At 38.6% G+C, this 27095-nt stretch overlaps 1 protein-coding gene across 6 annotated transcripts in view; it reads right to left on the bottom strand.

The window, feature by feature from the left end:
* Positions 1–472: 472 nt before the first annotated feature.
* The window catches only part of LOC132137016 (dynamin-1-like), a 37547-nt gene continuing 10924 nt past the window's right edge, over positions 473–27095 (bottom strand). The window contains exons 6-22 of one of the 6 annotated variants that reach the window (XM_059547442.1): positions 25602–25762; positions 25323–25465; positions 24690–24825; positions 23409–23476; positions 23043–23181; positions 16733–16819; positions 16561–16631; positions 14679–14730; positions 14053–14064; positions 12718–12831; positions 6404–6513; positions 5768–5879; positions 4397–4570; positions 4013–4254; positions 3336–3533; positions 2554–2590; positions 473–1073 (exon numbers count right to left, since the gene is read on the bottom strand). In XM_059547442.1, coding sequence (XP_059403425.1) covers positions 2569–2590; positions 3336–3533; positions 4013–4254; positions 4397–4570; positions 5768–5879; positions 6404–6513; positions 12718–12831; positions 14053–14064; positions 14679–14730; positions 16561–16631; positions 16733–16819; positions 23043–23181; positions 23409–23476; positions 24690–24825; positions 25323–25465; positions 25602–25762 — 1841 coding nt within the window. In that variant the 3' untranslated portion in view covers positions 473–1073; positions 2554–2568. Of the gene's footprint in view, positions 1074–2099; positions 2591–2718; positions 3087–3335; positions 3534–4012; positions 4255–4396; positions 4571–4928; positions 5617–5767; positions 5880–6403; positions 6514–12717; positions 12832–14052; positions 14065–14678; positions 14731–16560; positions 16632–16732; positions 16820–23042; positions 23182–23408; positions 23477–24689; positions 24826–25322; positions 25466–25601; positions 25763–27095 lie in introns of those variants that run through there. The other 5 variants (XM_059547446.1, XM_059547441.1, XM_059547443.1 and 2 more) reach the window with 5 other exon arrangements.

Raw genomic sequence — 27095 nt, 5'->3', positions numbered from 1 at the left:
ACCAGACCACAATAAGATACACAAGGCAGCAGTAAGATTCACACACCTGTTCCACCACAGAGTGGAGATTTTGGTGTTGCCTGCAGCAGACCCCTCCATATACAGTATGTATATACACACACATACTAACCGTAAACTTACATTTTACAATCGGTTCATTTTTAATACAATGACTTCATTATTAATTCTTAGTAAATGTACATGTCAACACAAAGCAATAGAAGCACAACTCCCAGGGATGCACAATAAATTTACATCAACACAGTAACAGATTCGGTTCACCAAATAAAGAGGCAGAACAGATGCTATATTCATTTAAACTCATGTCATTGTATTAAGGATTCTTGAATTTATTTATCAATAACATTTCAACAGCAGACAGATTGATTCATCAACCATTCTCATTCTTGGATGTATTCCACTGCTGCATCAACAAATAAATAAATAAATATATATATATATATATATATATATATTATTAGTTTGCTAGGGAAAATACAGGAGACATTGTGGCTGAAACAAACACTGTGGGATCAAATAACCTTCAAACTCTCAGGAAGAATACATTCACACACAGTACCACAGTACGTTGTGTATCCGCTATCCTTTATATTGGTGTGCAGACAGGTATTTTCTTTAAGCTTAGTATGGCAGATTCGCCTTTAGCTCTATATCTCTAAATAGATTGAGTCGATATTGTCTTGTGAGTAAACACAAGCACCACAAAGCATCTGCAGTACAATAAGTATATCATTGCAGCTTTTTTTTAATGTTGACTCAAGTCCAAACTGGGTGTATTATTCAGATGGCCATTACAATGTGATTAGTGTATATAGTTCAGACAGAGGGAGCGAGCTCTCTCGAATTCTTCATTTATCTTTCTGCCTTTTCTTTCATCCACTTCATCCATGCTGCTCCATCCAAAGCCAGGATGCACTTGGTCAGAGGAAAAGCACAGAGAGAGAGGCAGTGGAGAGACAGAGAAAGAGAGGAGGAGGAAGGCTGATTGACTCTAAGAGCCAAATGAAGGATGTGGATTCTCACTGTGAGAAGGGCTTCCTTTGATTGGACGGCTAAAAGGCAAAAAAAAAAAAAAAACACACGAACAGCAAATAAAAGAAACAAATGTTTTAAAAAGCTTGGGAAATGACAACATGGATTTGTAAGAACAAGAATGGGTTTGTCAGTGTCAAGAGTGATATGATGGCTTTTTGTTCACTCAAGTTAATATTAGCACTTGGGAATGTGATGCTATGACAAATGTGAAGAATATATATCTTATAAAATGTACTGTTATTTAAACAACTTGAACACGTCTGAAACACTGATTTATCTCTCACAAGCCCACAGTGGGCTGTGTATGTCTGATTCACTACAGGTCATTTGTTTGGACTACACTTGTAGGGCTTTATGGTTGAAATTAAAGCACCATCATTATATAACTTTATAACTGTCATTTGTTTGGATTTCTGTTTCACTAAATAGGGCTGTAAAAGACAATATTAGTCTATATTTAGGTTTTTCCATCTGAAGAATAATGTGTGAGAATCATAAAGAAACAGAAGTGTTTTCAAGCTTTTTTTTTTTATTGAAATAGGAACTGTATAGGAACTACTGAATACTCAAATACATTTATTTATTTGATTTACTGTTTACTCTTTTCATGTAATCAGTCTCAGAAAGGTGCGAATATAGAAAAACCTATATGTGTTAAATAGGACATGCCTCAAATTAATTAAATTAAATTAATAGCTAAAAATTCACATCACTGTAGTGCCATTTTGGAGAATATGAGCTGAACACAGGCAGCTTACTCTCTTCTGTGTCAGCCGGGCCACAAGGATGCACTGTTTTCTCAAATCAAATCATAAACATAAGTAGAAAACATATCGTTGTTGTGCGGCTGACACAGAATAGCGTACGCAGTTTGAGTTCAACAGGTGTTTTCCAAAATGGTGCTATGGTGATGTGGAGAGACACAGAGGAGACAAATCATTGAATAAAGTTGTTATTTTTGTTTTATTCACATTCAAAAAGTATTCTCGTCGCTTCATAATGCTACGGTTGAACCACTGATGGCAGATGGACTATTCTGACGACGTCTTACGTTACACTGTCTAAGTTTTCTGAACTTCAACACTGTAACATACTTGGCAGTCTATTGGACAGACACAAGCCTTCTGTTTTTCATCCAAAATATCTTAAATTGTGTTCGGAGGGTGAACAAAGCTTTTAAAGGTTTGGAACGACATGGGGGCAAGTGATTAATGACAACATTTTCATTTTGGGGTGGAGTATCTCTTTAAGACTGAGTTGTTCAATCAGGTGGCATCTTTTCCTTATAAAATTAAATGGTAGTTCCAAGAACAGTTAAAATAAAAACATTGGAAAAATAAAATACTCTGAACAAATGAACTGACAGTAATATGCTGGTGTACTCATATCTAGTGAATGGTACAGTAAGTGTCAGGGAACAGCAGATATAAACACATTTAAAGATGGAACCATGAAAGGACGTGGTGACGTCACATAAGGACAATATGTCAGACATACCATTTGCGTGACTCCTCATTGGTCACTGATAGAAATTCTGAAAGAATAACCGGAATCACTGTGGAAGGGATTTAGTGGGACTGAGTTTGAGGAGAACACGAGTCAACAGAAAAGAGGCAATGGGAGAAAGCAAAAAATCATTTTCATGGTTTGTCCCATTTAATTGGTCTGATTCCCTTATATTTTCCTCCCAAACATGTATATCATCAGAGAATGATCTCACAAAGCTGATACACAGATGTTACTATATATTATATACAAACAATACATGAACTCAATGAGTTAAAACAACATTTGAATGAATATGCACATAGAGTCATGTCAAGAAGATGGAAAAAGCAAACCAGCGGAGGTGAAAAAAAAGTGTGAGTGGTTTGTTAGTGCGGGTCTCTGAGTTAGGCTGTGTGTAGGAGTGTGTGAGCTGAGAAAAAGTAATAGATTATGACAGGCGAGAGAAGTAGAAATAGCAGAAAGAGTGCTACTGATCAGTCTTTCTTTTGTTAAAGACCAGGGATCAGGGCAGGGCAGAGGGGCTGTAAAGGGTGTAAATGGAGGGTAGTTTGTAGATCATTGCTCTCAGCACCATTAGCACTTGTATTACTCCCCACAGTAGTCAAAACACATTCTGTATTTAATTAAATTAAACATTTCAAAGGCCCCGTTCATTTGCATTTGGACCATCTGAACAATTACACTGGAACATTATCACTCTTATTTGAATGTCAGGATGGTAATTATGTTTTACAAAATTACTGTATGAATGAGCCTCCTCTCTGACTCACCTGGGGACACCTGGTGGGGCGCGGTTGGGACGAGAGGGGACCTGCGGTGGGGGGCCGCTGAAGGGGTCAGGAGAGGCTCCAGGTCTGGATGGAACAGGAGGTGCTCCAGCGGTAAGGGGTCCTGGGGCGGTACGTGCACCTGGACGAGGGGGCCCAGGTGGGGCCCGACGCTGGGGAGTGGGACTAGACATTGGAGATCTGATGAGAAAATAAAAAGAATATTATGTTAGCTTGAGAAAGAAAATGATCTATCGATCTATCGATCTATCTATCGATCTATCTATCTATCTATCTATCTATCTAGCTTTCTTTCTTTTTTGTGAGTGTATTTAGCACAAAAATACTCCATCATACTTCCAAATAGTTTTTTTTATACTTTAACCATGTTTAGCATGAGAATCCAACTCTTTTACAATGCAATTAACTTGAAATGCATGAAAGAGAATTAGACCCACTTTAAAGACCTCATGAAATTACAATTGGGGTTTTGTGGAAATATTAAGTAAAAATAATGGTTTAACTTTGTTAGGATAAAGTAAAGGCTATTGGCTATTTTAAAATGATCTTTGATATATTCCACCTCACTTTCCTGTGTTAGCATGAAATACTGAAGCAATGAAAGGCCATATAATTCAAATTATTAATTTAAGTGTACACTGAAAACGATGACACAATACCTGCGTCCTGAAGGTACTCCTTGTACCTGGAGCCAGGAGTCATCCACCGGCGGGGGCATGGCAGTGGAGACGGTGGTGGTGCTGATGTCCCCGATGATGTTGAGGGCCTCTTTCAGAGCGTGGTACATGCGCAGCATCTCCTCCCTGTGCTGAGCCTGTTCTGCTGACTCCTCCATCAGAGAGTTCTGGTCTCCACATGAGTATAAGTTAGCCAGCAACTCAGCATGGATGAATTCTTTAGTCTATGTGAAGAGGAAGCAAGGAAGATTACTTAAAAAACAGTTGTATTTGACCGGAACTGCAGGCCTAAGAAACATCTAGAAAGAAACGCTAATTTATATGATTCTTATTTGATATCAAAAAGTCATGTTAAACACAGCTTACGTTGTTGATCATGAGATGCATGATGGTCTTGGGCATGAGGTCCCGCACAGTCTTGTTGATGATGGCCATGTAGGAATCCACAAGGTTCCTGATGGTCTCCACCTGCCTTTCAAGCTGAGGATCCATGGAGTGCATGAAGCCATCTGAACTGTTCTCCTCACTAGCGTCACTCTGCTGAGGACCAGCAACACATATTTACATTTACATATTACTGGCACCAGTGTTGGGGGTAACGCATTACGAGTAACGTAAGTTACGTAATCAGATTACTTTTTTCAAGTAACGTAAAGTGACACATACCTTTTAAATTTAGAAGGAAATATCTGAGTTACTTTTTTCTAATAAGTAACACTAGTTACTTTGTTTCCCATGTCTTGACTGACATCTCTCGTGTAGCCATGTTGAGAGAAATCGGGAGTAAGTGGTATTGTGTGCGCTGTGATGTTACTGTACTTCTAGACTAAATATGAACATTATTCATTCTTCCCAGTGCGCAAAAACAGATTCAGTATTCCTCAAAATGAATAAAAATAGTCAAATGCAAACTCAGAATATTATATAAACCTGGGATAATTAAATATGTTAAATAAGACAAATATAATTTATGTATTTAATTCCATTTTATTAACCAATGTCTTTGCCCTTCGATGATTGAATTCAACCATACCAATAGGCAAAAATGACACATTTGTGTTTAATTTTTGTTATTGCTGAATAGTGTTGAACCTTCTTCTCCTGCATCATATTCTTCATGCGATTTGTTTGAGTCCTCTACTGTAGAGACGTGAATTTACATTTCCTTCAGCCTGGGGCGTATTCATTTCACTTCTGTTGTGAAAGGGGCTTTTACATTTGTAAAATAATAACTTTTTAATATTAAAAACAAACAAGCAAGCTCTGCCCAAATTTTAAAAGTAACTCAAAAGTAACGTAATTAGTTACTTTTTAAGGGAGTAACGCATTATTGTTATGCATTACTTTTAAAAGTAACTTTCCCCAACACTGACTGGCACTAATAAAATAAGGGACACAATGAGGAACTAAAAGTGGAATGATGAAGCAAATAAATTAAATCCTATCTGTCCTCAGGTGGTCAAGGGCGGGGTTTACACCATCACTTCAAAGCATTGTTAAATACAACACATACTGATATTCAGAATATGTTTGCATATGACAAATGTTTGAAGGAGGGAAAAATCAATCCATACCTTCTCTTTATCCTGCAGATGTAGCAAAGAAAGCACAATTGGTGAAGTTAGTAAGCTATCAATGTTTGTTAGAATTGCATTGGTGATTGGTTATACATGTGGCAGCAGTTACAGCACAGTAATGAGTTAATATGTTAATATGACTGGGGAAGCATTCACATACAGTGATGCGCTCTGGGTAAACTCCAGCTCGTAGGAAGGATGCCTTCCAGCTGTCCACCTCCTCCTGGGTGTCACAAGCCAACTCAAGTTGCCTGTAGTCTTTATACACATTCCTAAGACAACAGTCCAACAACATTCATGAGCGATGAAGTCATGTTGTGCTTACGAAATAAAAATGACCAGACAATACTGTCATTTGAGATGTATTACTACTGTAAATTACATAAATTAGTACTTAAAGTATTATATAAATATTTTTTATTTAACATGTTTATTATATGTGTTAATTTTTAGTATATATGCACCTAATCGGTACATTAAAATGATTTCTGATTTCCGTGTGACACTGAAAACTGGAGTAATGAAGCTAAAAAATCAGCTTTGCCATCATAAGAATATATTACATTGTAAAATACATTCAAACAGAAAACAGTTTTAAATTACGACTTTAAATTGTAAAAATATTTCATAGTTTTACTGTTTTTACTTTGCTTTTGATCAAACGAATGCAGCTTTTGTGCACATAAGACAATTCAAGAAATGGCAGTTTATATTAAAATGAATTATGCATTGTGGATATTAATGGATTTCTTTTTATTTCGGAGAGCTCTGCAGTGAGTAAAATATTTTCTCTAACCTCTGTTCAGTGTTAAAGAGAGCAAACACGAGCTTGCTTGACATGAAACTCTTCTCTAAATCTCTGAGCTTTAGGTTGTCCAATGGAAGCATGTACTTCTTCTCTTTCTCCTGCAGGGGGCAACAAGCACAATGAAAAAGTTATTATTTGCTGTAACTATATGGCAAAAGCAGAATACAACAATACTTATACTGCTAAAACTGTATGAACACGTTACAAATTCAGAGGAATTAAACACCACAGTTAGTGCTCACATGTCGGCCCCATCAGCTATAACACTAAAGGGTTAACAAATACTTGTGATGTGAGTATTGATTCCACACTGGAAGCCTGTGATACACATTGAGCACACATGCTTTATGACTCACACACTTAATCAGCTACACACAAGCTAGAAACTGAAATCCTGTATAAACTGATTTAAACTCTGCTCTTAAAGATTAAAGAATGTGTTTTTCTTAGAAACCCAAAGGGAAGAGAAGATGATTGATTTGTCATTCTTATTAATGCTCATTTCTTTTGAATATAAAAGTGAGAGCAGAGAGATGACACAATGAAGCGTGTAGGAGGAGTAGAGGGAGTGAAGATGAAAACACTTGCATGTTAACAGTGTGAAGCATCCACATATTAGAAGAGTAATCTACTTACAAACCACCAGAGGAATGCCCTTCAGCCTCATAACAAAATTATAAGAATATCAGTTGTACTTAACAATTGTGAATTTATTCATATTGTGTTGCAGATTTGTTGTGGCAAATAAAATGTTGCCTACGCTAATTGTGGTGTAAAAACAAACATGAAAATGTAAAGAACATTTTTCAACTGATACCCCACCTCAACTTACAGTAGTTAATGTAGTTAATGTTTACAACACTGCATGCAAGGTGCGAAATACTAAATGCCCATCTCTCTTTTTTATGTGATCTTTTCTCAACTGTCCTAGTTAACCACCCCAACCCCCCATTTAAAAAAATACAAAAATAAAAAATAAGAATTCCGTGCATTTCTTAGATCAGCATTCATATTCTTTGGTTCAGCCATTTACCCTGTAATTTATGATAATTTTCCTCCACTGCACGCTAACCAAAAATAACAGACTTTAGAGAGACTCCCAAGTCTGGGGAAACAAAAGCATTGAATCACATGCAAAGTTTCAAAAAAATTGCAGTGGATGTCTGTGCATAAAGAATCCAGGAACAGAGCTGATGTATTTGATTTTCGGTGAATGATCATTAGGCATTTTTGGCAGATGGGCACTAAACTTTAAATTATAAAGATGACTGTACCAGTGTCATGATTAATTTTAAGAGCATTCAAAATATATCAAAATACAATTTTATAAATAGTATAAATATACACAAATATAAAACAAATATATAACTCAAATATAGGGTAAGACATTTCCTCTGGTATTTCAGCTGTAAATGACAAAGCTGTTCTTCCAACTTTCTTACAAACTGTGTTGATATATTAATTGACTACAATTCATTTTGTGATTCGAGAAATCTCAAAAACAAGAAAAATAATTAATTAATTAATTAATAAAAAATAAAAAAATAATAATCATATCGCGTTTTAATTTAGAATATTTTAATATATTACTGATTTTATTTTTAGCAGTTTACAAAAAGGTACCAAAAGTTAATGCATTAATTAATATTAACTAACAAAGAGCAATACTAATTGTTACACTATTTAATAATCTTTGTTTACATCAGTTTGTAAAAGTACAGCTGTTCATTATTAGTTCCCATTAGCTCAGGTCCATTAAATAATCCATTTAAATAATATCAACAGATAAAACCTTTGAATTTATTAAGGTGTTTGTAAATGTTGCAATTAACACTGTAACCAAATGATACATTATTGTGAAATTTGACTTTGTATTTGTTATTATTAATGCAATAAATGAATTAAAATAATTTAGGTTATGTTCCATGCCCAGTGGAAGTTTGTGAGGCTCTCTAGTGGATCCCAGCACAAAGGTTGAGAACCACTGATCTTAAGAGGATATCGGATGATAGTTTAACTTTTTTTTTTTTTTTTTTTTTTTGCATTTAGTCAGGATTCTGGCATGTCTGCCAGCTCAGAAAACTGAAAACAAAACATGCAGCCAGTTTATTACGGGCTGTCTTGAGTCATCCAGTGTTATCCAGTGAGCTGTTTCAATTTGCAGCCGGTTTCTACATAGATAGCTAATTGTATAAGACCACCTCTAAACTAGAGTCCAAGGCAGCACTTCACATGTCTTGTGTCAACACTCCCCACAGGAGAGTATATCATTATTATTTAAAGAGACATGCAACGAAACAGCTCGCTTTGAACTGAGCTGTTTTTGAAAAGATAAAACTGTGTTGTTTTACACAACAATTGAGGAATTTTAACCAAAGTCACTCACGCTATGTTTTTATTCACATGAGGTGAAGAACATCCTCCAAGTAATCAGTCATGGTGAAGATAAATATGATTGCTGCTTTGTACCTGTTGTGGAAGTCCCAAAAACGCCGGAAAGCGAAACGCAGACATGTCTGGGTTCACAGCACCATACAGAGGCACACACAACTCGGTGAAGATGTATAATATATTTTGGGGTGCTCGCAAACAACTATAATAATGTAATCCTCCATTTACTGATTCAACCAGATGTGCCAATAAGCTCTTTGCTGATTGGCTTGCGTGAAAACACATCTGGCAAATTTTCTGCTCGAGTTGAAATGTTTGAACTTGCGCAGAAGATGCGTTTGAGGTGAATATCTCACGTTCGCGACTACCGCGCCACGCATTTCACGTCATTTGCGTCGCCTGGCATGATATCGCCATTATTCGTGTCTTTGCATTGACTTTGCAAGTAATCTACTCCTTGAATAATTAAATTTGCAGGGGTGGCCAACATCAATCTTGGAGAGCCACAGTCTTGCAGAGTTTTTTCCAACCTTGATAAAAAGACAGTGACCAAGTGACTTTATCCCACTAGTCTCATGTTAACAAATATAAAGTTGATGCATAGCTTCTAGACTATTCATAGACTTTAGTCTTCTACTGTAACTGCATTGCTGTAAAGATATTTTTGCTTGTTTTTACAAATCATTGAAAAAGTCTGTGGTAATCTGCAGAATGGCAAAGATGCTGTCGATAGAGCTGACCCTATCTTGAACCCAGAACATTCCTCATAAATTCAGACTGATTTTCAAACACAAGGCTTCAGAACCACAGACGGTGTCGTCTTGTGACAATAAACTTTCCAACCAAACTGAGATTAATGTCCACAAAAACCAATGTAAAGGGAGCCCAAGGATGGATCAAACGGCGTGACTATAATTAATAACTCTTGTTTGAAGGTCACCACTGTGTCACTGTCTCCACATTTAATAAGAACCCTCCTGCATTTCAGAGGAACAATCTGCGGTGAGCGTGAACTTCAGCCCTGATGTGAACTAACTTCTGAGGCACCTCGTCTACCTCTGTTTTAAAACTTGAATACTTGTGTGTGTGTGTGATCATTAGGGGGGCCGTAAGCCAGTATAAAGAGCCCTTTATCCAGTACGAGCAGAGGAAGTGAGCTTCAAAATAAATAGCAGCATGAAGAGAGGTCCAGACCACAGGACTACACATCTGGAGAAATTACAATTCCGTCCCCATGCCAAGAAACTCAGTCAGCAACATCACCCACCCACACACACACACACACACACACACATAAACATACACAGATGTCAGAATTACATCTCAAAGCAAATGCTGAGTCTGACAGGTCTTCATCAGTACCAGCTTTTCTCGTATTACTCTTTTGTGACCTCTGACCTTATCACTTCCTGTTGAATGAGAAAAGAAAAATAAACTTAAGGAGGGGGGGAATGGAAAAAAGCTCCACCTCTTTCTCTCCCTCTCCCTCTTCTCAGCCCTGTCAGGAGTCAAAATTCTGCCACGTCGATTTTGAAAAATCCACATTTGAAAGACACTGTGTGTTACAAACGAATGTTTGCAATGCAAATGCTGCATATCTGATCATTTTGTATATCTGTTTTCAAAGATTTTGCTGCTGATCTTAGAGGGATTTATGAGTCGACGGGGGTGAAAGGGCCAGGAAACCCAACTCTTCTTGCCACCCACATTCTTTCGCCTTCTCGTTCCACCATCAAACACTCAGAGGTTTTACAGGACCCTCCTCCTCCTCCCCCACTCACCTACCACTCTTTTGGCATCTCACACACTCGGACGTCCAGCCGAACGGAGCCAGAGAAAAAGAGAGACAGAGACAGAGACAGAGAAAAGGATGGATGATGGTTTTCGGAGGACAATCGTAATGTCTAATGCCAAATCTGACTGAAACAGATGCATGGACTTTGAGGTAATTTTTGTCCTTTTATAGTATTTATAGTTTACATATGGTAGAAACAGATCTGAAAGTATGAAGTTAAGAAGGGACAATGGGCTGGATAAATATTATCAAACAGCTATATACAAACTGAAGGAATTTTAAATGGTTATATGCAATAAAATATATAAATAATAGATGTGATATTATCGTGACAAACAGCCTGCTGTAAAGCAGCATTTTCATGCTAATTCAAAATTATTGAACTTTCTTATCTCCTTTTCTTCCATGCTCACTTACAAAAATACTTGGAAAACAGAACATTTGCTTATGTGAAAGGGTGTGGTGGCTTTTTAACCAACAAAACAAAAAAAAAAGTTCATTAACACAATCTGTGCATGTATGTGGTGTACATCATGAACTTTAATGTTTTGTACACATTCATTCCTTAGTGCTGTTGGACTCATCTCATCTCCCCATGAAGCGTCATGCCCGCCCCGCTTTCCCAGTGTTCAGACTACCTGTTCAGGGCGTAGAGATTGTACAGTAGTCTGCACATTGGTTAGGCTGTGTGGGGGGAACACACACATCAATTCGTTCTGTTCATCGATAGTCTCATCTTCATGTCTCTGTACGTCAGTGGAAATGTGCATGCTTTCATGTGCAAAGTAATGTCTGAGTATTTAAGTGTCTTTGGGGAAGTGGATTACACAGCGAAGTTAACAAAATCTGACAAAGCTTGCCCTCAGCAGAACCTCCTCCGCAGAAAAATCTATTAAGTTATGCAAATAATTGAGTTAAGTAAGTAATGCATACTTGCTTATTAATGTTTATTTTTTGCTTCATTTTTTATTCTGAAATGCAAAAAAAATGAATCCCCCTCTCTCTCTCTCTCGCTCTGTATATATTTTTTATTTAGAAAATTTATATATATATATATATATATATATTGTACATGTGTGTTTATCATTCTAAATAATAATATTAAGAGTAATAAATATTTTATTACTCTGTTATAGACATCTGATGTTTCATATAATACTAATTTATGTGTGTGTGTGTGTGTGTGTGTGTGTGTATATATATATATTCAAATTAGCGTTATATATAAAACATTTAATGTCTATAAGAGTAAGCATGGAAACGTAAAAAGAGAAAGAAAGAAAGAAAGAAAGAAAGAAAGAAAGAAAAAAGAAAAATGTTGATTTGATGGAAAATAAAAGTATTTTTTATCTGAGTATAATTGTCATGGTATGGACTCTTATTTCATCCACTTGGACCTCAAGGAAATTGTTTTGGTATAAGCAGGACATAACTGTGGTTTGTAAAAATGAAAGTTTAAATGAAAAACAATTCTATACAAAACTGATATTTTTTTCTAAACAGTAAGCCACTTTGGACCAGGAACTCCTTTGTTTTAAAATGTCTTTCTCTGCATGCTTAAACTAACTAGAGTGAGGTCTTTTGGGAAGTGTTGGATCAAAATCTGGTATGTATGGTAATGAAAACCATATGCCACCTTCCCCACCCCCAGAGCAGCCCTCCCACCAGCCCCTGGTCTGCTTCTCCTCATGTCTCCTGTCTGGACTGACAGCAGGGGTGGGGCGGGGTCACACTGGTACCGTAACACCTGTGCTTGATCAGACCGCCAAGACGGCAAAATGTCAGGCCATTACGGAAATAAGAAACAGAATGCACTAATGCACTTATTTATACTGTATGACCTCATCCATCTCAATTCTCTTTTTTGGGGGGGTCCAGTGTTGCGGTGCATTTCCAGAAAGGGTTACCGGTAGGATAAGATGCTTTCATTGTGTAACAGACTAAAAATAGCCTTACTTCTGGTGGAAATAATATTAAAATACAAAGCCCAGAATATATGAAAAGAAAAAAAGGCTGCTCCAGGGCAACCGGCACTGTAGAGATTATACTGTTAGTTGCTTCAGAAAAAAGCAAAAGATAAATGAAAAGCAACCAAGAAGAAACAGAGCGGACTCACCTCGTCATCTTTGTACCAGGACAGATTCTCAGCGGTCAGGACAAACCAATATTCCTTTGCTCCTCCTTTCATGATGCCAATGTTATTGATGGTCAGCCAACCCTTTCTGATCACCTGAACACAGGGAAACGTGGAATGAAGGGTATAATAACTGTCATATTTTGTTACACTTATCACATGTATGAATAAATGGACAACAAATCATTTGAAAGTAGTATGAGAATAAATAAGAAAGAGACCTAAACTTGCACAGTTATGTAAATTGATAACCACTTATGCTGTTTAACTGTCATTATGCAATATTTATTAACACAGAATGATGTGATTCACCAATCAGAATCAAGTATTCCAGAATCCAATTTAATAAGTTTGCAAATTATGTGTATGTGATTGCAGAATTACAGAAGAACAAATCAAAACAGCTTTGCAAATACAGTGGGGTCCAAAAGTCTGAGTTCACTAGCTGAATTGCACATACTCTACAGTTAAAAAGTTTGGGTGAGTAAGATTTTTTAAAGAAATTAATACTTTTATTCAGAAAAATCACATTAAATTGATCAGAAAAAGAAAACAAATAAATATTGTTCTATAGAATTATCATTATTATTTTCTTTTAGAAAGGAATCATGCAAATGTTTCATGTTTCCACAAAATAAGTATTTTAAATTCTAAATTCTAAATTTTGCTGTTTTTACTGTATTTTTATCAAATAAATTCACCCTTGATAAGCCTATAAGAGAATACTTTCAAAAATATAAAAAATATTACAGACCCCAATTCTTTGAACATTAGTGTTCGTGTGTATAATTTCAAATAAAGTTTTATATTATTAAAAATTTATATAATTATCCGATAGAAGTTGAGAACTTCATAAAATAAATAAATCACATCAATAATCTACATATATTTCAAAAATTCTTAGTATTTGGTATGCTTTTAAATACTATTTTACCTTCAGGTGTAAAGGTAAAAAAAAAAATTCTCAGTATTTCCGATTGATTAGTGTATGCTTGATTAGTGTATAATTGATTAGTGTATGCTTTCAGGCTTTACTTTCACCACAATTATTTTTACCCAAAAATAACGTACAGTGCATTTAAGGCGTACTGGGAAAATGTCAGGATTAATTGATGATCATGAAAAGCTATTTGTGTTTTTGCTTTAAACAAATACACCACAATTAGGACCATAATAATCAACTTGTGATGCTATTTTTCAAATCCATTTTATATTAATAGGCCAAAGTGAATTAGCAGACACAATCACACTAAATCACACGCACACACACACACACACACACACACACACTAAAGGCTGCAGTCTATGCACACTTACCATTATCTCATCCTGAGGTGTGTTGCCATAGCAACAGGAGCAAAGCAAAGACAGGGTTTAAGATAGGTAATCATAAACTGAAAAAGGCAGTAGTGAGAACAGACAAGATGAACAAAAGACAAAAAAAGTAGCAGAAATATGCTAAGTTCATTAACTAACTCAAAGCATTAACACGATTCACATTTGCTTTGATTTTGACGGAAACCTCTACATCATATACATTTCTTCAGCTTCTCATTTTGGATGAAGCCGTTCATGGTATAATGGAGGATACAGGTATCAGATTAAATTGCATGGTCAATCTAGATGTTATATACTAACTGACCAAGTAATTCTTTAATTCAGTCGCTTCTCTCTCCATGTTTGCCACTGGATGACAAAGCAATTCCACCAAGCTCTTCCTAATTATTTCTAACCTTTAAACAGCATTTTACAAAACAACACCCACCACTGTTCTCAGTCACTAAAATCTCATAGAATGACTGACACTGAGTGATGCAGTGTCCAATTATAGACCTGTGTCTGCTGTTCCTACATAAGTAATGTTTGAGTGAGGCAGCAAACATCTGTCTAGGCTGTGTGATGCATGCAGGACACAGCATCTGTTCATTCTGGCTTGTGCTTACCTGGTTGCCAGCAGCCTTCTTCTTATTCATCTGACTGCTTCTCTGCTGGGCGCTGAAGGGATAAACAGAAAAAAATGTATAATCTAAATATCAATAAAGAACACAAAATGATTGGAACTAATGGATATCCAATAGCCACAAGACCATTTGAGTGATTTTGGGGGTCATTGTTAAAAAGCAGATACTGATATCACCATCAGACTTCTTCATAATCATAACCAGCAAGACCTCCTAAAGGTTGGAATACACACCATCTTAAAATGCCCCTATTCTTCCATTTCCAATATTGCCTTTCATATGTAGTGCATAATGCACCTTTATGTGAATGTAAATTATCTGCAAAGTTGTAAAGCTGGAAGTGCACGATAATTAAAGTTATTGTGTCCCAAAAGAAATAAATGGCTCTGAACAACCTACATGTCACAGGGAAACACGTTTGAATAATGCCCGCCCGATTAAGATCTACATGGTCCAGCCGCGAAGAAACTTGGACCCGCCCTCAAACACTGTCGCTTGTTCATGTGGGTAACATCATGATGAGAAGACACAGTATCCTACGCTATGAAAGTACATTTGTCTTATTCTCACTTCCGAACGATGAGGCTGTTAAGAATCAGTGGTTCAAACTCACAGCAGTACAATCCCAATCTTTTTTTGTGTTCCCGTCATTTTACTAACAACTGCTTCTCTAATTTTGATGAGTTCAACGTGGGATTCACAGATCGCTTGCTCTTGAAAGATGGCTCAATACCCAGTTTATTTGGACCAGCTGGTCCACTGAATCAACCTGTAAGTATGATAAATAATAAATGTTAACATTTTCTAATGAGCGTTCAAAATACGAAACCATTGCGGGCATATCGTTTCCGACATGCACTGAATCACATACTATGGCTAAGTCAAACAGAACCTGAACACAACAAACTCACACAAAAACTTGACACAAAAATGTGCTCTAAAATTGGTTCAAAGTATAAAACATTTCTGATATCATCTGATTGGATGGAATCAGTCTGAAGCTAAAACACTGGAGTCTGTGTTTCTTTGAATATGCTCAAAATGCTGACTGACTAGCATCAACTCATCCAGACTATAAATCCAGGCAAAGATCTGTACAAAAGAACTGTAATGTATTCCAACCTTTAGTTGACTACCTTTATATGTTAAATTGCAAAAGCTGAACAGAATGGCTTATGCTGGTCCACACACTAGTCTATCACCAAACTCACAATAGGACAAACCAGCCATGCTCGGCTGCATTTAGTAGTGTTGATCAGATTAGATTATAAATTCGGTAGCACTTTATTTTACAGGCCTGTTCCCCAAGTACATACTATGTACTTATTATAGTAATTACAAAAACTATGTAATAACTAGGTACTAACCCTGAACTTACCCCTAAACCTAACCCCTACCCCATGTAGTTACCTTGTACCAGAACTTTCTTAGATAAATACACTGTAAGTACACTATAAGTACATTTAAGTTCACGTACTGTAAAATAAAGTGCAGCCATAAATTCCATGGATTTGATTCTGCCAAAGGATTTATAAAAGTTGAACAGGTAGAAGGTTAGAATATAAACTAAAATGTATGGTGAACAGACACTTTTAACCTGTAAAACTATTGTACAGTCATATTTAGCATGTCTTTATGAATCAGCCTGCAGGTCTACTGTAAACATAAAGGGCCTTTGAACAAGACTCTTAGTCTAAGTTTATTTAATGATGGTTCTTTACTTCATAGAATTGCTCTTTAGAAAGCATTCACTGAATAACATTTTCAGTATTAATTTCTATGAACCTGCTGATCTCCTCTTCTAGCTGTTTGCATTTTAAGGTGACAAATAATAATGTAAGTAAATGGTTAATAAACTTCTTACTTTGCAAAACCGATGAAATCCTCATGATTGGTGTTCATGTAGGCTAGCTCAATGTCAATTAGCAACATGACCTAGTGACAGGAAAAGAATACACGTCACTTCTTGTTTTTCAGTTTTACCACATGAGTTTGTATACGTGAGGGTTGGCAGGCTTGTGTTGGAAAGGCTGTACCTGATTCTTAGTGCGACTCTCTCGATCGCGGATGTGCTGGGTGACAATCCTCTCCATTTCTTCACTAAGCATGGGGTACTGAGCCAACTGTCCCAAGAAAAAAAAACACATACTGGATCACCTACAACCACTGAGACAATAAGCAGGGCTTCTTGCTTAAGTTAACCTTATTACTACAAACAAATGGACAAGGATTTCAGTGTTTATAATTTTGAAGGTCTGTCACGCTGTCTAGTCTCTGTTTCCCTGGGTGTCCACTAGTGGGCTCACTTCCCCTTAGGCACTTCACCGTAGGCACTAGAATTCCTCTAGTCTGGTCCTGTCTTTACAGTAATTGCACTCCTGTTAATTGCACCAGGTGCAGTCACTTTATTGTCATCAGCAGCAGCTGTCACACCCTCCCTATAAATACCAGTCTTTCCCTGTTGTTTGTATGGAGTCCTTACCCTTTGTGTGTCCAGCTTTCTCGTCCCCCGAGATTCTTCCTGTCTGCTCGTCCTCCAAGTCATCTCACATTCCGAGTTCCCTTTTCCTGTCCCTTTCCTTTGTTTGTTTTGTTTGGACTGTCTTTTTGGTTTTGACCTTGGCTGTATTCGACAACGATTTGGATTACCCTATATTAAAATACCTGCTATTGGATCTACTCTCTCCTGTGTCTCTCTGGTACACGAATCGTCACAGAAGGACTCCATCAAAAAGAGATCCAGCGGTATGTCTATTCATATTTCCTCCCCAGTCACCGAGCGGGTGAGGAATGGTTTCAAGGGTACTCGCCTGGTCGTGTTTCGTGGGACCAGGGGAGGTCGCTCAGGAGTGAGTGGTCGAGAAGAGGTCCGGCATCACTCTCCAATATGGCCCCCCGTCGACCCTGAGTTCGGATGGGAGCCGCCATCTCACCATTGTGGACGGAGAGGGGAAAGGAGGCACAAGTCTGCCGAGCCAGCGCCGCTGCACAAGATGGCCGCCCACCCAGCGCCACTGCACAAGGTGGCCGCCAGCCCAGAGCCACTGCAGAGGATGGCAGCTACAGTGGGCTTTCCTGAGTTGAGTCAGGTTCCAGTTGACCCTCCAGAGTTGAGTCAGGTTCCAGTTGACTATCCAGAGTCGAGTCAGGTTCCTGTTGACCATCCAGAGTCGAGTCACGTTCCAGTTGATCCTCCAGAATCAAGTCAGATTCCTGTTGACCTTCCAGAGTCGAGTCAGGTGCCCGTTGACTTTCCAGAGTTGAGCCAGGTTCTGGTTAACCCTTCAAAGTCGAGTCAGGTGCTCGTGGACCCTCCAGAGTAGAGTCAGGTGCTCATGGACCCTCCAGAGTCAGGGTTAGTCACCGTTGACCTTCCAGAGTCAGGGTTAGTCACCGTTGACCTTCCAGAGTCAGGGCTAGTTCCTGTTGATCTTCCAGAGTCGAGTCAGGTGCCCGTTGAATTTCCAGAGTTGAGTCAGTTTCCGATTGACCCTCCAAAGTCGAGTCAGGGGCTCGTGGACCCTCCAGAGTCAGGGTTAGTCACCGTCGACCTTCCAGAGTCAGGGCTAGTCACCATCGACTTTCCAGAGTCAGGGTCAGTCACTGTTGACCTTCCAGAGTCAGGGCTAGTTCCTGTTGACCTTCCAGAGTTGAGTCAGGTGCTCCAGAGTCAGGGCTAGTCACCGTTGACCTTCCAGAGTCTGGACTAGTTACCGTTAACCTTCCAGAGTCAAGTCCGGTCACTAGGGATCTTCAAGGACAGAGTCAAGTCACTGGTGATCTTCAAGGATAGAGTCAAGTCACTGGTGATCTTCAAGGACAGAGTCAAGTCACTGGTGATCTTCAAGGACAGAGTCAAGTCACCGATGATCTTCAAGGACAGAGTCAAGTCACCGGGGTTCTTCATGGGAGAATTCAAGTCACCAGTGATCTTCATGGACAGAGGCAAGTCACCATTGATCTTCATGAACAAATACAAGTCACCAATGATCTTCATGAACAAATACAAGTCACCAATGATCGTCATGAACAAATGCAAGTCACCAATAATCTTCTTGAGCAGAGTCAAGTCAGCATTGATCTTCTGGAATCCAGTATAAACACCATGGGATTACCAGAGTCTCGTCACTTCTCTGTGGAACTATCAGAGCCTCTCCACGTCTCTGATGAACTACCAGAACCGTTCCACGCCTCTGCGGAACTTCCAGAGTCTCGTCACCTCTCAGTCGAACTCTCTGAGCACCCGACTGATCCTGTTGTGGCCACGGAGGCTACCCTTAACATGTTCATGTTCTATGTTTCAGAATTGCCCAACCAGACTTGTCCTCCTGTTTGTCCGGCCACATGGTTGTGGTGGTCTTCTGCTCCGCCATGGGGGGCTTCCGCCCCGGCCACACGGTTGTGGGGGTCTTCTGCTCTGCCCTGGGGGGCGTCCGTCCCGACCACACGGTTGTGGTGGTCTTCTGCTCCGCCCTGGGGGCCTTCTGCCTCGACCACAAGGATGTGGTGGTCTTCTGCTCCGCCCTGGGGGACTCCGGTCTCGACCACACAGACGTGGTGGTCTTCTGCTCCGCCCTGGGGGGCTTCCGCCTCGACCACACGGTTGTGGTGGTCTTCTGCTCCGCCCTGGGGGGCGTCCGTCCCGACCACACGGTTGTGGTGGTCTTCTGCTCCGCCCTGGGGGGCTTCCGCCCCGACCACACGGTTGTGGTGGTCTTCTGCTCCGCCCTGGGGGCCGTCACGTGATGTCCTTATTGGACTTGTGTTTTTGTGTTTATTTATTTATTTATTTTTTATTTTTTTGTTCTTTTGTTTGTGCCTTTCTTTCTGTTTCCTCCTATGGACCTGGTCCTCCGTCCCTCCCCCTGATCCTCCGCAGGTCCACCTCCCTCCTGGGTTTCTTTTCTGTGTCTTTCGTTCTGTTTCCCTCTAAGGACCTGGCCCTCCGTCCCTCCCCCTGATCGTCCGCCGGTCCACCACCCTCCAGGACTCCTTGTTTTGTGTTGCACTTCTCTTGTCTCTGTTTTTCCCATTTTACCTGGTCGTCTCGTCTCTGGTTTCCCATTTTACCTGGTCGTCTTGTCTCTGTTTCCCCATTCTACATGGTCCTCTTGTCTCTGTTTTCCCCATTTTACCTGGCCCTCCATCCCTCCTCCTAGTCCTCCGCCGCTCCACCTCCCTCCTGGTCTCTTTGTGTTTTTGGTTTTCCCTTGGGTTCGGGTGGAGCATCTAGCAGCTGCTCCGTGGAGGAGGGGGTAATGTCACGCTGTCTAGTCTCTGTTTCCCTGGGTGTCCACTAGTGGGCTCACTTCCCCTTAGGCACTTCCCCGTAGGCACTAGAATTCCTCTAGTCTGGTCCTGTCTTCACAGTAATTGCACTCCTGTTAATTGCACCAGGTGCAGTCACTTTATTGTCATCAGCAGCAGCTGTCACTCATTACACCCTCCCTATAAATACCAGTCTTTCTCTGTTTGTATGGAGTCTTTACCCTTCGTGTGTCCAGCTTTCTCGTCCCCCGAGATTCTTCCTGTCTGCTCGTCCTCCGAGTCATCTCGCATTCAGAGTTCCCTTTTCCTGTCCCTTTCCTTTGTTTGTTTTGTTTGGACTGTCTTTTTGGTTTTGACCTTGGCTGTATTCGACAACGATTTGGATTACCCTATATTAAAATACCTGCTATTGGATCTACTCTCTCCTGTGTCTCTCTGGTACATGAATCGTCACAAGGTCCCGGTATACTTCAAATGAAATCGAAGAACAAACAATATGACGCCATTTCGAACAAAATCAGGCCGAAATTAAGTTCATTTTGAGTTTGTTTCGGCAGTTCGAAACAGCTCACCAAAGCGAACTTTCTGGGGGAGTTCGTTTTGGCTCCTAAACACCTTTGAGCTTCCATTGGTTTGTGGCGGTTACGCAATCAGTGGGTGTGTTCTGAAACTACACCTTCCTTGACGTGAGAGGTTTTTTTTCTCAGGTTAGTTCCTCATTCTACAGAGGTCCTACAGGAGAGCAACATCTCCAGAATACACTGGAGTGTCGAATAGCTGAGCTGCACAAATATATCCGCACCTGTACTACCGTCATGAAGAGACTTTAAAGATCCAGAGAAAGTATTTAATTTCTAGAAAGAAATTGCAACGAAGCACAGAGTTATGCAAAAACTAAACTCATGACATCACATAAAATATAAAAAGGTGTAACAATTTATTCAGTTTAATAAAATAGATGAACTAATAAAATAAAGTAACAAACTGTTTTTTTTTCACATCATGCTAAAGACTATGAGCCATTCACACTTCCCATAAAGGACTTATTATGGAATGGTTATTTGTATTGCAAACATGATACTTGACTCTGATCTGCTGCTAATCATTATTCTTTTGTTTATAATATTCTGCCCATTGGGGCCCGTCTCACACCAAGACTGCCTACACTTCTTCATTTCATCTTTGTTGTGTTTAGGGGGGCGAGAGTGTTACCGTGAGAGCTGTTGAATGTGCGTGACTGTGTGCGTTTAAGGTAGAGGCTGATGCACACCTGATACCGTGGATGTTTTTTTTTTTTTTTTTTTATTATGCCATACATCAAAACAATACAACGAGAAACATTAAAATGAGAAGGAAAAAAGATGAACAACATTAATATGAAAACCATTCCAGAGGACAATAACAACCATAAAAATTTTTTTTAAATAAATAAATCAATATTTTGGGGGTGTCACTTGATACAATAGCATACCTGTTTACAATATTATAAGTTCGAATAGCTTTTTTACTTGTGCAATTACATAGAATCTTACAATACAGCTTGAAATCATTTAGAAAATGAAAAAAGTTTGGTTTGGAGCCTGACCACTTCATTTTATGGATATAAACTTCCCCATTAAAATTAACAATTATATGAGATATGCTTCATCTGTTACAAACACGCCAGGTTCCACCTCCACTCACTCACAGCGCATGCCTTCACCGGAATACTAATCACTTCCACCTGACCCTCATCACGACCCAATCACATCAGCACTATAAATACCACACACACGCACTCAGTCAGCGTCCGGTCTCGTTCGCAACAAGGTCTTACCTGTATGCTAACTCTAAGGACTAACTCTACCTCTACTTACCTCTCTCCAGCGATCCTCCGAAGATCCAAGTCTCCATCGTGCGTGTGTGTGGTACACCTCCCTCCTCTGACGTCTTCACCCAGTTTTCACGGATCCATTCATCGCCACCATTCATCACTCTACCCAGCACTACCCGCTCCTCTGCTTGTGCCTTCAATAAAACTATCTTTCTATTACTCCTCAGTCTCCCGGGTATTCTGTAACATCATCTTTGTTAACTCCATGATCACTGAAGTATATTATTACATCAAATCCATTCAACTGCAAAGAAATGTCCAATATTTCCTTAATAAAAAACTCCATATCAATCCAAAATATTTTTGTATGTATACTATGAAAAAATAAATGAAAAATTGTTTCCTTTTCACCTTTACAAAAATCACAAGAGTAATCAATTTCTAATTTAAAGCGTTGATACCGTGGATGTTCTTGATGGCGTAACGTATGTTTTAGTTTTAAGAATAATCATTTAATTGCTGGAAAATAGTTTTGCATTATTTAGCTGACAATTAACCCCTATCCCCCCACCCCATTCTCATTATTATAATGTGTATCGATTTCTTATTTTTGAGTAATGAGAGTCATTTTGTCTGTATACACTGACTGATAAAAAGCAAAAATTACATAAAAAACAATTGATTTACATAAATAGATCAAATTAATTAGCAGAAATGAAATCCAATATTTTACTATTTAAACAACGCCTACTTGTTTGAGAATTATTTGTGTGTGTTTGTGAATTAACTGTATATATATATATATATATATATATATATATATATATATAATGATATAATTGATTAAATGTAAATATATATATATGGTGCTTATCAAGGTTACATTTACAATTTAAAATTACAATTTCACACCCCCCACCCCCCATTTGAACATATATTAAAATGTCATTTATTCCTGTGAAAGTAAAGCATAATTGTTCACATGATCTTTCAGAAATCATTCTAATATGCTTATTTGTAGCTCAATATACATTACTTATTTTTACCAAAATAGTTGTGCTGCTGAATATTTTTGTGGAGACTGTGATTCCAAAATTCTATGATAAACAGACAGCATTTATTAAAAATATAAATCTTTTGTAACCTTATATAAATCTTAACTATCACTTCTGATCAATTTAATGCAACACTGCAGAATAAAAGTGTTTAAAATGTTTTGGATTGTAGTGTATATGAAGCTATATGCTGTAGACAGACATTTTTACCTTCTTGGTGCACTGCCTGACTGTATTGACCAGCTCAGTGATGACAAGGTCCACACATTTCTGACACGGCTCTTTGATCTTTGCAATCTGCCGTTTAACAATAGTCTCAAAGGCCATGTCTGGAGTAAACAGACCGGTCCTGAAAAGTGAAAGGGGTGAACAGAGCAGTCAGAGACCTTTTTCAGTTACTGATCACTTTGTCATTGCAGTTGATATTCATGGTATGTTTCTCACCGTACAGTACTTCATATCTAGCGAGCAGTTGCTCAGAATGTCACAGTACCATCAAAGCGAGTTTGATCTCAGAGCAGGAGAGCTGTTGAATGTGCGTGACTATGTGCGTTTGAGGTAGAGGCTGATGCACACCTGATTCCGTGGATGTTCTTGATGGCGTAACTGATCTCCTTACGCAGCTCTTTCTCATCAAACTCCATCTAGTCATCATTAATAGACAGAGAAACACTTACTTTATATGTTTTGCTCTTAAAGCGGGCGTACACGGTGCGATTTTTGCTGTCGTACGAGTTCGCATGTGATTTTTTTCAATCGTGTGGAAATCGCGTATGCTCGTATGGTCGCGGCTCGTATCATTTGCGATGAATTACGAGCCGAGCAGAGTGCCTTACGAGCGCTTCCCGACCTCCCGATCATTTTTAAACATGTCTAAAAAGTTCGTGAGCTATCAGTTTGAATTTGTGACATGTGAGCGGTTGAACGAGCCGATTTGTTGATTTATCTGAAGTTGACCAATCACAAACTAGGAAAACCACAGAAGAAGAAAGACGAAGACGGCAGCGCCATGTTGTGGACTACTGACCAGGAGGATAAACTCACTGAACTCTGGCAGGAACAGCGAGCGCTGTATGAGGTTTCTAGCAACGTGTTCCAATGCCTTTTTAGTTCTCTCTCTCTCTCTCTCTCTCTCTCTCTCTCTCACACACACGGATATGTAGTTTACAGGGACTCTCCATAGACGTAAAGGTATTCTATACTGTATATCCCCATACACTACCTCTATCCATCACGGAAAATGCATGTTTAAAATTTCTATTAAACACTGTATAGTATTTTTTAAAGCCATTTGGTTTACGAGGGCACAGGAATTGTCCTCACAAACCATGTTTAAATTGTAATACCTATTTCAGATATTTATAAACCATATACAAGAACACACACACACAGGGTGACCAAACGTCCCGGTTTCCTATTGCTGAAAAATAACCTTTACGTGTAGGAAACAGTCACGGCTCGTATCAATATTTTACATGCAGTTATGAGAGAGGGAGAGCAGTTATATATATACGTGAAGCAGCGCTGCACAGAATGATCACCTGTATGACATCGAAGTACCGCGAGAGCGATTCGAATGCATTGGATATGTGTGCTCTCTTATCGCTCTCGCGGTACTTTAATGTCATACAGTGATCCTTCTGTGCGTGCAGCGGTGCTTCAAGTCGAACTCGTCTATCAACTTCGTGCGATTTCTTCTCGAATTCGCAGGTTGTAAAATCGTGTCGTATATCATCTCGCCCGTACGATTTTCAGATAAACTCACTCGTGCCGTGTGCGTGGACATACGATCTTCCGACCATCCGAATTCGCACCGTGTATGCCCGCATTTAGAGAACAACAGTATGACGAAATTACCTTAACCAACTCAAAGGGGAAGCGCTCATGGAAGATGCGATTGATCCTTGCACCTCCGGACAGCTCCACTGTGTCCACCTGATCTCCTGAACCCTCAATGCACTTCTCAAAATCAACTGCAAACTGCTGCACCATCCTTTAAACCAGAGAACACTGAGTTTTCTTTTTGTGCAAGTCAGTGAAGTCACATATTTTCACACATAAACTCAGTCTCTTATGCTCAGAAATATTTGAAATATTGTTACAAATTAAAATAACTATTTTTTTATTTTAATATACTTTTAAAATGTAATGTATTCCTATTATGGCAATTCTGAATTTTGCAAACTTTTGCTCAAGATTTTTTTAATCAGTGGTGAAAACAGTTAATATTTTTCTGAAAATGGTAATATATATTTTTTTGCTGAATAGAAAGTTCAAGAGAACAGTATTTTTTTAAATAGAATTCTTCTGCACATTATCATACATGTCTTTACTGTCATTGATCAAATCCTTGCTGAATAAAAATATGAATTTCTATCAACAACAACAACAAAAAAAATCATTAAAAAAAGTTAGTTACCCTAACTTTTGAATGGTAGTTTGTGTGCATGGGATGTAAATGTTCTAACGTGCAACACATATCAGACTCACTGTAGCAGAGCCTTGGTTTTGCGAGAAGGATCATCGGGACAGAAATGCTTGTACTCCTCCACCTCTTTCTCAATAGAGAGCAGCTGGCTCTGAAGTTTATTCCTCAGTCCTGGCAGAGTGTCTCGGATGTGGTTAGTTAATTGCTAAATGAGAATAGAAACCATTGGTTACTACTGTATACTACTGTCAACATCTTTTTTTATAGTAAAAATTATTTCAACAGCAGCAAGAACAGTTGCAGAAAAACATTTGCATGAGTGGCTCTTGGAGTCATTCTACCTGGTTAAGAACTTTCTGCAGGTAGGGAGTCCCCATGCGATCAGCCAGGTGTCTGTAGGCTGGGTGGGTGAGGAAGAACTTCCTCTCCGCTGCTATTGCAGCATTGATGTCCTTCTTGCCATCAATGTCCTTCTGGCTGCGGTTCACAACCCCAATGTAGCCTACAGGGAACATCCAGTTTGACATTGTTACAGGCAGTCAACATGAACAAATGTAGTACATTGGAGGTAGTCATAACTAAAATCAACAAACTGATCACAATATCTTTGCAGAACTGTAGCTGTTAAATTACTTTCACAAGGTGGACTATCTGGAAATTTAAATAAGCTTTTAAATGTGAAATATGTGAAGAGAAAGACGTTTAATGTTCAGTTATGATGGAGTTTGGTTATTATTGGTGTCTATATGATGACCATGATGTGTGTTGCATCAATCGTTGAGCAATAACCGAGTTAATCTAAAGGGTCAACAAAAGAAGTGTGTTAACTACTAAGGAAGTAGTAGTAGAGAATGTCTTTATTGTCCACCAAGGTGTACATTTTTATTTAAAAAGTTAAAAAGAACATGCTATGCGACAAGTAATCCATAAAGTTAGAAAATATGAAGAAAAGGTCATCTCCAAGTGCAGAAAGAAATGCTGTTGCTAAAATGCACTGGCAGACTCAGACTTAATAGTGCATCAAAGGCTTCAAAAGCACAAGTGTCTCAAGAGTGTTGCTGGTTTAATAGCCATTTTTGCTCTCCTGATTCCTTTGAAGTTTTCTGTGCACTTATAGACAAATACATTTATAAAAAAAAATATTTTTCCCTAACCTTATTTTGTTTTCAAGAGACCAGACACAGATTTCTTTATCATCTACTAATGCTAGATTTCTAAAAGTTATGTAGATAGTTAAGATAGGTTTATAATCAGGCAGGGCCATAACCTCCACAACGTTCTGTTGTCTTTAGTCGCATCCTGTGAAAACACAGGGTAAAATTAGCAAAGAGCTCCAGATCACGTAAGTGAAACCCTGTTTGATTGCTGTAATAATTTTTTTTTTAAACAAAAAGTCCAACAGTAATGACGCAACACACAAGAAGAAGTGTAAATAAACGTGCTTTTACCATTGTTGCATTGTCTGCTCAAGATCGTTTGATATATACTGAGCATTTATACATTTTTAACACAAATGACTCATGTTGTTTTAGAGTACGTCACAGCAAAGTCCATCTGCTATTTTAATAAGTGAAACTAGTAGCCAGAAATCACAGAAATCATTGTTTACATGAATGCGGCCAGCCTGTAAAAACAGACCGTTCTGCAGAGAGGCTCAAAAACAGGATAGAAAGTAGCCTGCTACTTCTAAATTGTGTTTTATTATATTATTTGCAAAAAGTTAAAATAGTTACAATAAATTCTGGTTATTTTATTTATTTATTTGTTCCTTAAAGCCCTTTAAAATCAAATATTTATTTAATTCCTTTAAATCAGTACATCAGTACATTGCCTTA

This window comes from Carassius carassius, chromosome 4 (assembly GCF_963082965.1).
Source record: "Carassius carassius chromosome 4, fCarCar2.1, whole genome shotgun sequence".
Classification (NCBI taxonomy): Eukaryota; Metazoa; Chordata; class Actinopteri; order Cypriniformes; family Cyprinidae; genus Carassius; species Carassius carassius.
Note: the sequence above shows the minus strand (reverse complement) of the source record. Positions and strands in the feature narration are given on the sequence as shown.